The sequence below is a fragment of the Calidris pugnax genome, unplaced genomic scaffold, assembly GCF_001431845.1.
Source record: "Calidris pugnax isolate Ruff unplaced genomic scaffold, ASM143184v1 scaffold24, whole genome shotgun sequence".
NCBI lineage: Eukaryota > Metazoa > Chordata > Aves > Charadriiformes > Scolopacidae > Calidris > Calidris pugnax.
In genome coordinates, this window is record NW_015090922.1 from 15,784,551 (window position 1) to 15,797,103 (window position 12,553).

At 36.8% G+C, this 12,553-nt stretch overlaps 1 protein-coding gene across 1 annotated transcript in view; it reads right to left on the reverse strand.

Annotated features, from left to right (window-relative positions):
• Positions 1–12,326, reverse strand: part of ZFAND3 (zinc finger, AN1-type domain 3) — a 109,333-nt gene extending 97,007 nt beyond the window's left edge. Inside the window, exons 1-3 of the mRNA XM_014950931.1 lie at positions 12,308–12,326; positions 10,396–10,436; positions 8,560–8,586 (exon numbers count right to left, since the gene is read on the reverse strand). Of these exons, the coding sequence (XP_014806417.1) occupies positions 8,560–8,586; positions 10,396–10,423 (55 nt within the window). The 5' untranslated portion in view covers positions 10,424–10,436; positions 12,308–12,326. The remainder of the gene's footprint in view (positions 1–8,559; positions 8,587–10,395; positions 10,437–12,307) is intronic.
• Positions 12,327–12,553: the final 227 nt, after the last annotated feature.

Here is a 12,553-nt window from a genome sequence, read left to right on the forward strand (position 1 = left end):
GTAGTAAGAAGATATAGGACAGAATGTCTTATATTGCTTCCTATTCGGTACAATGAATGAAAGTACAATTATGTGGAAATGTCCCTATAGTGATGCAATTAAAAACATGTACCTTATTTCTCATTAATAGTGAGGGAGGTTATTCATTAGACACACTAGCACCCATGGTGCATGCTGAACCCCCCACTGTCTTCACATAAGGACAGTGTATCTATTTAAAGAAGACATTTTCAGCAAACAGAGCTTACCCAGATGATATTTAATGACCTGTGATTTAAACTAGGAGATTACAAGAAAGCATGAGATTACTGGGCTAATCTTTTATCCTTTTAGCAGAGTTAAAAGACAGTTAAAACGCATACCACAGATCGGATTAATTATTATGGCACCATAACCTGTAAGTCTTCAGTGCCAAATTCAGTCAACGGTCTATGCTTTCTGCAAAGGAAAGGAACAGAAATCTTAGACATTCAGTTACTAGAGATGCAGTTATTTTGGATATCATTCAACAAAGGCCTTATCTACAGCCCTGCAGGCTTAGAGATCTCCAGGATAAGATTTCCACCCTCCAGCCCCATTATGGAGACTCACCTACTCATGATTAAAGCCAGATTCCTGCTGGAAGCTATTTTAACCAACTATTATTCTCGCTAAATAATAATTGAGCAATATTTTTATGTGATCACATGAAAAAAAATTTATCTAAGGGGGAATTTTACACCCCCCAAAGCTCACAATTTAGTCCAGCAGTTTGAATGTTAACTTTTAAAAATTCCCTTTCATTCAACATAAAGTACTAACTTCTGTATCTCCACATCTCATCATACATTTCACTTTTCATCTAATTAATACTACATGTAGACTCATTCATAGGCAATTTAAAAAAAAACAAAAAACAAAACACAAAACAAACAAAAAACCCAGCAAAGTTATAGCTGTATTGACTAAATCTGCATGAGCAGTTTGCCCTCTGGTGACTAACTTCGTGAGAACATACAGGATTTGTAATAGATATACGAAGACTAACATGAATAAAGAATAACTGGAATGTCTGCAGGCTCCATAAGAAACAGCATTAAAAGAGTTAAAAGCAATCATATCCATTAATTCCAACAATGCAATGTCATTTCATTCAAATTAAGAAGAGAAACAAGAAGCTAAATAAAGAGTTAGGAACATAAAGAACAGAACTGCAACTGTAGAATAGCCACATATAGGAAAGAAGAGAACTGAAATTCCAGAATTTTGCCTAAGATTTATGAGGGCTAATACAAAATAAAAAAGCAAAAGATCCCTCACAGCATCCATTCCTCAAGGGTATAAAAGGCAAGTCCAAAATCAGCTTGTCCTCATAGCAAGGGCCCAATAGCCAGAACTCCTTGTTCTCCATGTTGCACACAGGTGATGTTGGCCAGACTACTTGGACATGCATCTTGGGGATTGCGAGTATAAGGGTGTAAAAGTATAAATAGACAACTCAATTTAATTACAGATTTTGTGGAATAAGACTGACTTCCTCCTCCATAAGATCTGATAGTAATTTGTTACACTAATTTCCTGCACTATCACTGACAGTGTGCTAGAGGTGGGGGGCGAGTGTGAATTTGCAACCAAAGGATCAAGTATCTAACCCGGAGTTTGGGTAATTTACTCAGCCTGAGGGCCTTGACTGACTTTGAATACAGCCAATTTGCATTTTAATCTAGCATGTGCTAATGGCATACTTACTTCAAGCTGATTTGGAAGAGGAAAGTACAGATACTGTTCCTCAAAACAACCTTTTGTTTCCCAAGTTTGGGCTTTAGATTTATTTCAGTTCCTTAGACAACCGCTGTTACTGTACTGAACAACATATATATTTTATCTTCATAAACATTCCAGTAAAGCAGGGAAATATTATCATCCCTCATGAGAAACAAAAGTGGAAGACAAAAAAAAAAAAAAGTGACTTGTCTAGTATCACAAAGAACTGGTCACTGCTCTCGAGCTCCTAGCTGTCTAGCTGCTAGATCACATTCCTTTCATATAGAATAGACAAGCAATAAAAAAGTCATCAGATACATTTTATTCTATTATCCAGATCACGGTTGTTCTGGACACCTGCTTATCTAACAGCTAAAATCACCTCAGTGAACAGCTATAGTTCCCTTACAGCTAGCTGCTGAGCTAGAAGGTTTTCACGAGAGAGGTTTTTCTTGGTCTTGCCTTGCTTGTGTATGCAAGGACTGCTGAAATGTTTTCTGAATCACTTGCCATGACTGTTCACCTAAATTCTTTCTCGGATTCTGTAGCTGAAGGTTATTGGTGAACAACTTCCTCCCTCTGAAGAAGGGATGCACAAGCACATAGAATATGCAAGTTAAGAGGGAAAAGAGAGGAGATGAGAGGAAATGTTGGGACTGGAATGCAAGAAAGAAATGCAAAGTAGAGTTGACTTCTAAAATAGTTTTTGTGTCTGCTTGAATTCACCGGGAAGTTCAGTTAGTTTAAAAACCAGTAGAACACTGGATAATTTCTGCAACAAATCACAAATATTGATGGTCACAGAGGTTCCCTTTCCCAGTTCCATCAAAATGGCAGAGTAACAATGAGCCCTTCCTTATGGTCACCTTGCACATAACCATAGTACACCTATTTGATGAGAATTGCTTCTAGATTCTTTCCCTTGTAAAATACATTTTGAAACTAGCTCTTTTACTACCTGGCACTCTTCCTCTCCTCTCTCAGCCTCTTGTGTAGCAGGACAAGTGGAAAGAGAAAGGTTAGCTGCTCATCCTGTACTATTTTAATATGGCATTAGCCATTAGAATCCTAGAAAATATGCCATCAACTCAACAGCTATCCTTGTGCATTCCTAAACACTCCACACGCAGTACTGTGTAACACATCTCCAATGACAAACTAAATTTTATTTGCAACATGAAACATGTATCCGCATCACACTTCTCAAAGGAATAAGTTGAAGGTTTCTGATATGTGCTTACTGATGCTGACCTGTCTTTTCAGAGAGAAAGAGTTAAATATCTTCTTTTATTCCCTGAATGCTGTTGGTCCCACACAGAAGTGCCATGTTTTATTTAAAACATGCTCTCTCTCAGTAACCACTTGTTCTAATTGGCAAGGCAAGGCTGGGTCCCCAAAGCACACAGCTCGTTACATTCAGTTTGGATTACAAAAACACGATGAAACAAACTGCATCGAAATGTACAAATTAACAGCTCAGGAGTGCACGACACGGACATGGAATTAGATTGTAATATGGAACAAACTCCACAGGGAGGCTAAGGAACAAATCACTAGTGTCTCTATAAACTATAGAAGGTTTCCAAACGAGCAAATACACCAAAAAAAAGGGCACAGACTTTTCTGTAACTCAAGCAAATCACAAAATGGGAAAAAAAGAAAAACGTTACCTCTCTTATCTTATGCACGCATTTACAGGAGAATGGAGTTGCAAGAAACCTTAATAAATTAAAGCTGTGCACATTCTAAATAGGTAACTGTGCTTTCATGCTGGCAATGTGCAAACATCATGGCAATTAAGTCATATTTCTAAACTTTTTTTTTTACATCATCAGAGAACCTATACACAAGAGAATAAATTACAGCTGGTGTTTCAACGAGTCATTTGGAAAGGTTACGAGTTAGAAGGTGAACAAGATATTAACGAAGCAAAAGGAAACTGTCTTCAACATAAGGAAGAAAACATACCAGAAAACTGAGCTGTGAAAGACTAAAAATAATGCAAGTCTGAGACAAAAAAAGGGCTGAGCTCTTTTCTTTGCTTGTAGATCAATTTGTACAACGGGACTGGCAATCCTCTAACATAAGAAAAAGGAAACACATAGAAAAGAGAGAGGAAAAAATTTAATTAAGACTATCTGGCAGTCTTTTCAGGTAGCCAGTATTGAGAAGAGGTCATATTTTTGTTTGAGTGTATTTATATTTTTAACAAATGAGCTCCAGACTACTAGACTGTGAATTTAGCAAGATGCAAGCCAATGAAACAATCACTAATGTCCTACAGGGTAGTTTTCTGATAGGATTGACTGACTGTAAAATGTTAAATTTCTTAATTAAAAGGCATTCAAGTTTCCTAGACTGTGTTGCTCAAAAGACACTTTCAATTCTGACTGGAAAAAGCCCTACCAACTCAAAGTTACTAGTAGCCAGAAAGAGAAAAATAGAAAAAGAAAAAACCCTCCTATCTCAATACATAACACTTGAGTGCCAGCTGTGAAACAAATTCTCTTTCTTCCACTAATAATTGTATCAAAGTACTTCATGAGTCTGTCCTCCATCAGTGCTTGCCACTTCCCACTATTTTATATGGGGGAAGATGAAGGAGGAGGAAAAAGTTGAAGGACTGAGCAAATCAGATCAGCAGCTGAGCTGCTGGTCCTACTGACACCCTGCACTGCTGTGCGCACAACACCTTCACACAGCCAGGCCCAGGCAGACGAGGGCTGCGTCTTCCATTCAGCATCTTTAACACCTTTCTATATAATGCGCAGCAAAATCTTCTCAGTATTGCTACCAAGCAACATAGGAGCCCTGTACTCCACAACTGCCATGCCATGATAGTTTAGACAGAGAAAGAGACCCCTCAAGTAATATTATCCTAACTTCACTCAAAATGTGATCTCTATTTACCCCCTGAAACTCCAGCAAGCCTAGAAAGCTTCAGGTATCTCTCTTTCCCGTATTTCCAATTCTCCTGTATACACTGAGTACTAGAAACACGTAGCATAATTATGCTGGATGATTTAGTTGATGGTACTGTTTTTGACAGAAGTAGAACAATTAGTCCTAAGCTTAGGTAATACAACCGCATTTGAAAAAAATAATTTTCTATTCATTTGTATTTCCCCTCCAGAACTTTAAGACAGGCTAGGGGAAAAGGAGTAAACTAATAAATAAAAAACTAATAAATAAATCCTTTCACAATCTTCCACAAAATATTGCCCTATTCTAACAACCCAAACAGAGCTACTACTCAGAGATCTTTACATTTTTTTGAAGCCACAGAATAATGCATACTAACGGAGTAAAAAGAATCTTTGGGCCAGCAGTGTAAATCAAGCTTATTTATAAAGTGAAGCCCAACTAAAGTAATTTATCCATTTTTCCCCCCTTAATTCCATTTCATGGTGATTCTCTTTCACAAGCTTAGCATACATCTCACCTCTTCAAGTTTACCAATTATTCTGACATCTTTTCCCTTCCAGCCTTCCCCTTTGAAAAATTATTTGGGCACAGAGTAAAAGAAATTAAATGTATGGCAAAAAATATCTATGTCTGTATCTGGAATGTTAAGTTCTTTATTATTAGGTGCACTAGAAATGGGAAATATCTTTGTTGCCATTTTAACCAGCTATACAATTTTCCAAAGAATTATTAAGCTTCAAGCCTGGCTGTGTAATAAAAGTTGAAGATGAAGCTTGACTACTTTCAAGTGCTAACCAGTGAGCACTGCTTTTTTGCAGCAAGCAGTCCATGTACTTCAAAATACAAAGACAGACATGAATACAACAACAAATTCTAGCCTAATGAAGCAACAGATTGAGGCACCGGTTTCCATTAGGAGCCAACAAAGGGAACACCAAACTGGAAAAGAAACATTTTGTGCACAGACAAAGAGAACCAGTACTTAGTGCTGTTTTCAAAAATTCTGAAAATGCTTGCTGCTTTTCTAGCAAAGTACTAAAACATGTGGATTCACTTCAGAACTTACAAGGATATGGAAAATGCAAACATAGCAGATTTTTAATCATTCATTTAGGAATAAAAACTTCACGAAGAGAAGGGCTTCATGAAGTATAATATATCACTTATCATACAATAGGATACAGCAAAAATAACAGAATTTGAACTAGCAACATGTGAGATGCACCTGTTGAAATGGTTTCCAGTCAGCATGCTGAAAGCTTGACTGAGGATTAAATTAGCAGTTGATTAACAGCAAAATCTATTTAGGCAAGAATGCTGATTTTTGCCAGCTCAAGCTTACAATAGGTGTTATTACTGTCAGACAAGGCAGCATCCAAAATAGCTCCCAGGATTTACGAAGACTGAGAGAAGAGGAAACTGTGTTATTCAAGTGACTGAGTCACATAAATCCCCCAGTTTTCTAAGCTCTGAAAACTCTGTGTGACTTAGGCACGACAAAATAAAGGTCTGCCCAACAAAGCAGAAAGGCTAAGACACACAAAAACATTAAATAATTCCACAGACATCTGAGCGAGTTCAGGAAACAAAGAAAAGCAAATAATCTGATACTTCTAGAATTGGATGATATATAGATTATGTATTAGTGTCTTTCCCCTTCTCAGATCTTTCAAATTCAGGAGAATAAAAGATACTATTGAAGTTACAAAATTTCATAATCTGACATAGAGCTACGCATATGTACTGAAAATGCCTATGTGGTTCCAGCAACATTGATTTCCGACTTGATAGATGGAGACTAAAAATCTATGACTTTTACTCATCATGACACCAGTATGTCAAAAAATGTTTGATTTCAAACTAAAAATAAAACTGAACTAAGAATTGAGGCCCTTAAAATTCAGAGAATTCTTGGGCTACATGGTTGAAGTATTTTCTCAAATTCAGTAATGCTGATCTTGTGCTTCACAGAACACGAACATAAACTTTACATAGTTGGATTAAGACATGGACACCCGCCTCTAAAAGTATCAATTACACCTTCAGACAGAAGGACTACTAAATTGATTTACAAATCCATGAATACTCTAATCATCGTTTTATCTTCTTTCAATTTTCCGAGTACATCTCTTCACCAAACCACCCAGTGCTACACTTACCTTCAGCTTCACATATTATTGAACAAGCTGAAATCCACTTCCTGCACCCTTCTTTCCAATGCTGATTGCATCGTAACACAAATTAAACTTTCTAGACCCACAATGGAATGGATGAAAGGCAGACTGCATTTCTTGGGGTTATTAAAGTAGAAAGTCTAGTTTTACCTTTTTCTGTATTTAAATATTTGTTCTTACTCTGTAATAGTTTGTTCTGTGACTGTTCCCAGAGGTTTCAATTAAAATTGAGTTCTTGAGGTACCAGGTACTGTTTCCATGAATGTTTGCAGAATTCCTGCCTCAAAGAGCCTACTTTGTAAAAGTGGCTTTTCAAAAGTACTCAATGTCCCTACCTGAAGTTGATATTAAAACTTCCATAAACCTAATGGGAGCAAAGATAGATTAATAAAGAACACTTTTGAAAAATATCACTCATCACTATCCTGTATTTTAATCATTCAGATTCCACAATTTACCATATTGAAAGAAGAGAGGTTGCAGTATTAGCAAAAGATGTGGTGCACTAAGGGAGACACCCTGGCCATAATTTGCATTTTTTCACTTACCGGCCTATATTCTAATTAAAAAAAACCCACACTTTATTGCATTTGTATTCTGGATGTGCAGGAAGTCTGAGGCAACTATGCCTTAACCATCTGAAGAGCAAATTTATATGAAGCAATTTGATATGTAGGATTACACTTGTACGGTATCTGGAGACTCCAAGGCATTGATAGCGCGTGGTCAGCGCTGAATTGGAGACAGAATGTTGTAAAGTACTTTGCAGAATTAACTTGAAAAGATTTCAGAGAGACTCTTGAACGATTCAGAGCCTGCTACTTCTACAGGGCTTAAATAAAACAAGTCAGGTATTCCTTCTTGGAGCAGGCAGATGGGGTGAAGAGGAGGCAAAGAGGGCTGAAGAAAACTGCTAACTTCAAGCTCCTCTCCAGTATTCATCAACCTTTACGTGCAAGCCAAGAACTGGCCTGTGGCAAATGAACAGCAGATTCGTGGCTGTACAGAAGAGCTTAGTGAACCTTCTAGATCTAGGTCAAAACAAGGGGCTCTTCTAGGCAAACGGTTGACATGTATCTGTGCAGTATCTTGCCATACAAAGCTGAACAACTTAATCTCTAGAATAACCTGTGAGAAGTAGTCCCGTGTTTAAGAAAACATACAAAGAAAACCAAAACAAGGAATTCCAGTCTCCCTGCTACATAATCTGGTTGCTTTTGCCGTTTGTTTCATCTTTGGACACATGGGAGTGAAAATCCAGTGAGTATATCTTGATAATAAATTCAGAAATCACAAGTATTTGGTCAAAAAAGAAAGCAAAATAACAGGCCCTGACCATTGCCCTTTGCTCCATTTCTGTGCTAATTAACATCACAGACATCAAACTATGACGAGAGAATGGGGAGGAGAGGAAGCAAAAATCATGTACTTACAAACTTGTACATAGTTCAGAAAGTTGAAAAAACCAGTAAAGATAGAAAGGTTCCCCATAATAAGTCATACTGCAATGCAAACCAAGCAATGTTTTCATCTCTTGCTGACTTGTTGCCCTTCTCCCCTGATCTATATAAAAAGGTAATACTTACACAAATGTAAGGGGCTTTGCTGCTGAGTGTGTCTGAAATTAATTTAAAAAAAAAGAAAGTAGGAAGACTGGATTCTATCCCTTCCCTCTGAAAAAAAACAACCAACCCAGTCATTTAACAAAGTTACTAACCTTTTTCGTTGTGTGGATTTCTTTTTTCTAAAATAAAACAGAAAGGAAATGATGGTCAAGAGAAATAGTAATTCCCAATTTTCTCTCGCATACAAATATGCTTCATTATATTTGAATAAATAATTTGCCAAATTAAAAGAGAAACAAGAGGAACTTTTTTAACATTCTATCTGTGGAGTGCCTGGAATAGTGAAAATATGGTGAACAATATATTTCAACACCTTACTTGCCTAAAGTCTTGTTATCTGTGGTGGTTAAATTTACGGAAACAAGAGTATACATCTTTCTCTTTCAATACTGTGGCTGGAAACCCCATATAAAAAAAATATGCGAAAAATATTTCGGTAACATCACCAAAAAAAAGAAAGAAAAAGACTGTTACGTTCAAATGATGACATTCAGAGGTTTTGAGTTACTACTCAAACAGAACTGTTGTTGAAGGAACCATAGTTAAGACCTAAAAAGCTAAAAAGATAGAGTAACTTTACTTTTTTCTACAATACTTGGTTTTGTTCCAATTAGCCATAGCTTTTTAAATCACCCAAACTCTTCAAATGTTGTCTTTAATTAAAATAAACAGGCTGGAAAGAAAGTCTTGAAAATTGCCTGGTCTGATGGCTGTGAAGTTTCGGGTACTCTGTTAATCTCAGAATATGAGGGATGGGCCATTTTGATATCTCAGAATCAGAAAGTCCACATTTCTGAAGTATACAGACAGAAGCTGTTTAAAGTGCCAATATGAATGTAACAGTTGTACTGGATCAAATCAAAGACCTAGTAGCTTGTTTCTGACTGCGGTCAGTAGGGAAAAAGTACAAAAAAATGACTTGAACTTCCTTCAATATACCCTTTCCAGTGATCCACGGCTTTCAAAAACAGCCAGAGAAATACATGCATCATTTTGCTGAACAGCCTTTGACAATCTTTATTTTCCATGTGTTTGTTTAATGGAGATGAGGCCAAGATCTGAAATCTACAAACCGAAAGTTGTTTTTTGTAAAAAATTCAGAAAAAGCTTCAAATATATTTTTGGGGGTTACATTTTACCTTAATTTTCAAAGATTCTCTGATTTTGCGTTGGAAACTAATGACCTTAAAAAATCTGCAAGCTCAATGTTTCATAGACAAGCCAATGACTGAAATTTAAAAAAAAAATTCTGAACTTTTAAATATTGTGTCTGTTGCCCTAAGAGAAATTAAAAATCATGCACTATGACAGCACTTTAATTACAATTAAAAATAAGATTACAATACTAAATAATATATTAAAAAAAAATCAGAAAGGCAAAGAAGATGCTAACAGGAAAAGGTCAATAGCAATTCCTAACATTTTACACAGTGTCAATGACCTGGCAATAAGGAAAAAATATGTAGCAATTAAAATTAGCCTAACAATGAACTACTGATGATTTAATGTTCAAGGGCTGCAAGTTAAAAAGAAATGGAACAAGAAGTGTTCTATACCAACTTTTCCTTTTCCTTTTCTATACATACCATATTTCAGAGGTTATAACCAAATAAAACCTACAAAAATCCTAATTACAATTCAGACTTATGCATTTTGAAAGCCACATCATCTGTATAGGAGCTGTGCTGACAGCAGAACTCTGTAGTTCAAGGGTGTTCCAGAATTCCATAAACTTCAAGAACAAGGTTTGATTAGTACATTTACACAAGAGGTTCTTAATTAACAAATAAATGAAGCACCAAAGTGAGGAAAATCTGATTACATACACACACTGAAGGAGGAGAAACCCATGCACAAATCCTAAAGGAGATGCCAACAATGTGGTTTCGATAATCTAACAAAAACACAAAACCTTTTACTGCACTTACCAGCAAAGCATTTGGAACAGAGATTCATAGTCTTGCTGGACCTGAGGCAAAAATAAAAAAAAAAAAAAAACTAAAAAATTCATTATAATTCTAATCAATACAGGGAAGTCTTCTGGGGAATGAAGCAAGGGTATAGGGAGAGTAAGAACTTAAAATGGCTAGGAAACAAACCTAAGTGGCTGAACTAGGAACAGAGACAGGGGGAAGAGACTTCACATGGCAATCTCTTTCCAATTTAAAGAGCTTCCAAAACATGTCTTCCACACATTTACCTCATATATGAAAATAAGCTTACTTTACCATTCAAAGTACATATTACATACACATCGTTCCTATCTTTCTATTGCAATATGATAATAATGATAGACAGGAAGAGCCAATACATTCCACTTGAATTTGAGACTCTCCTTGGCAACAGCTCTGCAGTGCTGACAAATCCTGAATACAGTACAGCAATAGAGAGATTAAAGTATTGCACTTATAAGGACACAAACAGATGTGCTCTTGGAAGTCTAGCTGGAATGGCTTAAGAAGTTATTACCTCAAGCTGTTCATTTCTACCCTCAGCTGCATCCAGCAGTAATTTAAAATAACCTGGCTGACTTTGCACTGACATGGACTAGTTCATATGATCCATTAGCGCAGCTCAACTTTGAGGGCAGCAACCTTCAGCTGAGAGAAAAACAGCTGGAGAACGACAGCAGTATCTTAAGCCTCCCAGATGTCTCCAAAGTGTTTGTGCAATTATGCCACAATATTCACCCTCATAAAGAAAGTCAGTAGGCTCACCAAAACAAAGAAATTAAGATTATAGACCTCTCTAGGGCTACCATGAAACTACTCAAGGCAATATACTATGGGAGAACAAGTTTTTCCCAGTTCACAAGAAGTTCTCTTCTAACATCACAAAATCTCCTTTACAAAGTGAGCTGGAAAATATTCTCAAAAGCTCTCTAACTGTTGAAATGTCTTTAGGTAAGAGCAACCCAGTTTCTGTGCACATTGCCCAGTAATTGATTTGCTCAGCATTCCTGAATCAGCTCCACCATATATGCATGTATAAACATTAACACCATCCTGAGAAGGTCTGAAAGTACCTATTGACAGGCAAGGCTGTATAACAAAACTGTCCGTGCTCACAAGATCCTTTTTGCATCCCCTCAGGGCAGCCTCTATCTGGGACACCTCATTTAGGCAAATTAATTGCACCTCTATCTTTAGCAATATACAAACACACAACCAATTGAGACTACCAAAACAGTTGTTTTCTATTTCCAGCCAAACATGGATGGATTTTTGAAATGAGATCTGCATCTTACAATATACAAATTACAGAAGTCAAACCTGCTTATTATCTTGAGACAAAAATTTTCCAAAAATTTTCAAAGCAATTCTATCACAAATGAACACACCTATCAGAATTATAGATATTTTCCTCCCCCACCCCGCCCCCAGAGTTTGCAAATGGGTGTTTTGAATGACTTTCCCCTAACAAAGTAAATCCAGACTTGGTCAATTGTATCTTAGTATTAGTCACATCAAAACATTACAGATGCTTTTCAATTCATGCACGTTTGAAAGCTGGTTTACATCAGGCTCAAGAATTCTAGAACACAGTTCACTGCAGATATGAGACATAAGCATTTGCCAGCTATAGCAAGAGCCACAGACACATGAAAGCTAGTTTTAAATGCAAACAGTATGTGCACAAAAGAAAAGTTAATTCTCAGGAAAAGAAAAGCAGAACAGCATTCGTAGCCATACAAATACATCGTCAAATTGGTATATACTCAAAGATTCAATATCTATGTTGACAGTCTGCACAGAATATCTACCTTCAAAAGAACTGCAATTAAAAACAGCGTGGTGAGTTAACACCTACAGCATTAGTGTGCTGCAGTTCAGTACTCACTGCTTATGGGTTAGACCTTCTGGAGCAGCTCAATATGCCAGGCAGGAGCTTCTCTGCAAAGCCATTAAACCCCAGGGGCAGCAAAGAAAAAGAAAGGCAGAGTTCAGATGGTTCATACTGATGACATTGGAATGGGCAACGATAAATGTTTTCAGTGGTATTATCAACCATCTCAGCTGTTAAATATCAATCCAAAGCCTCATGTGATATTTACTTATCAGCACACCAACAATGGAAAATGCACAC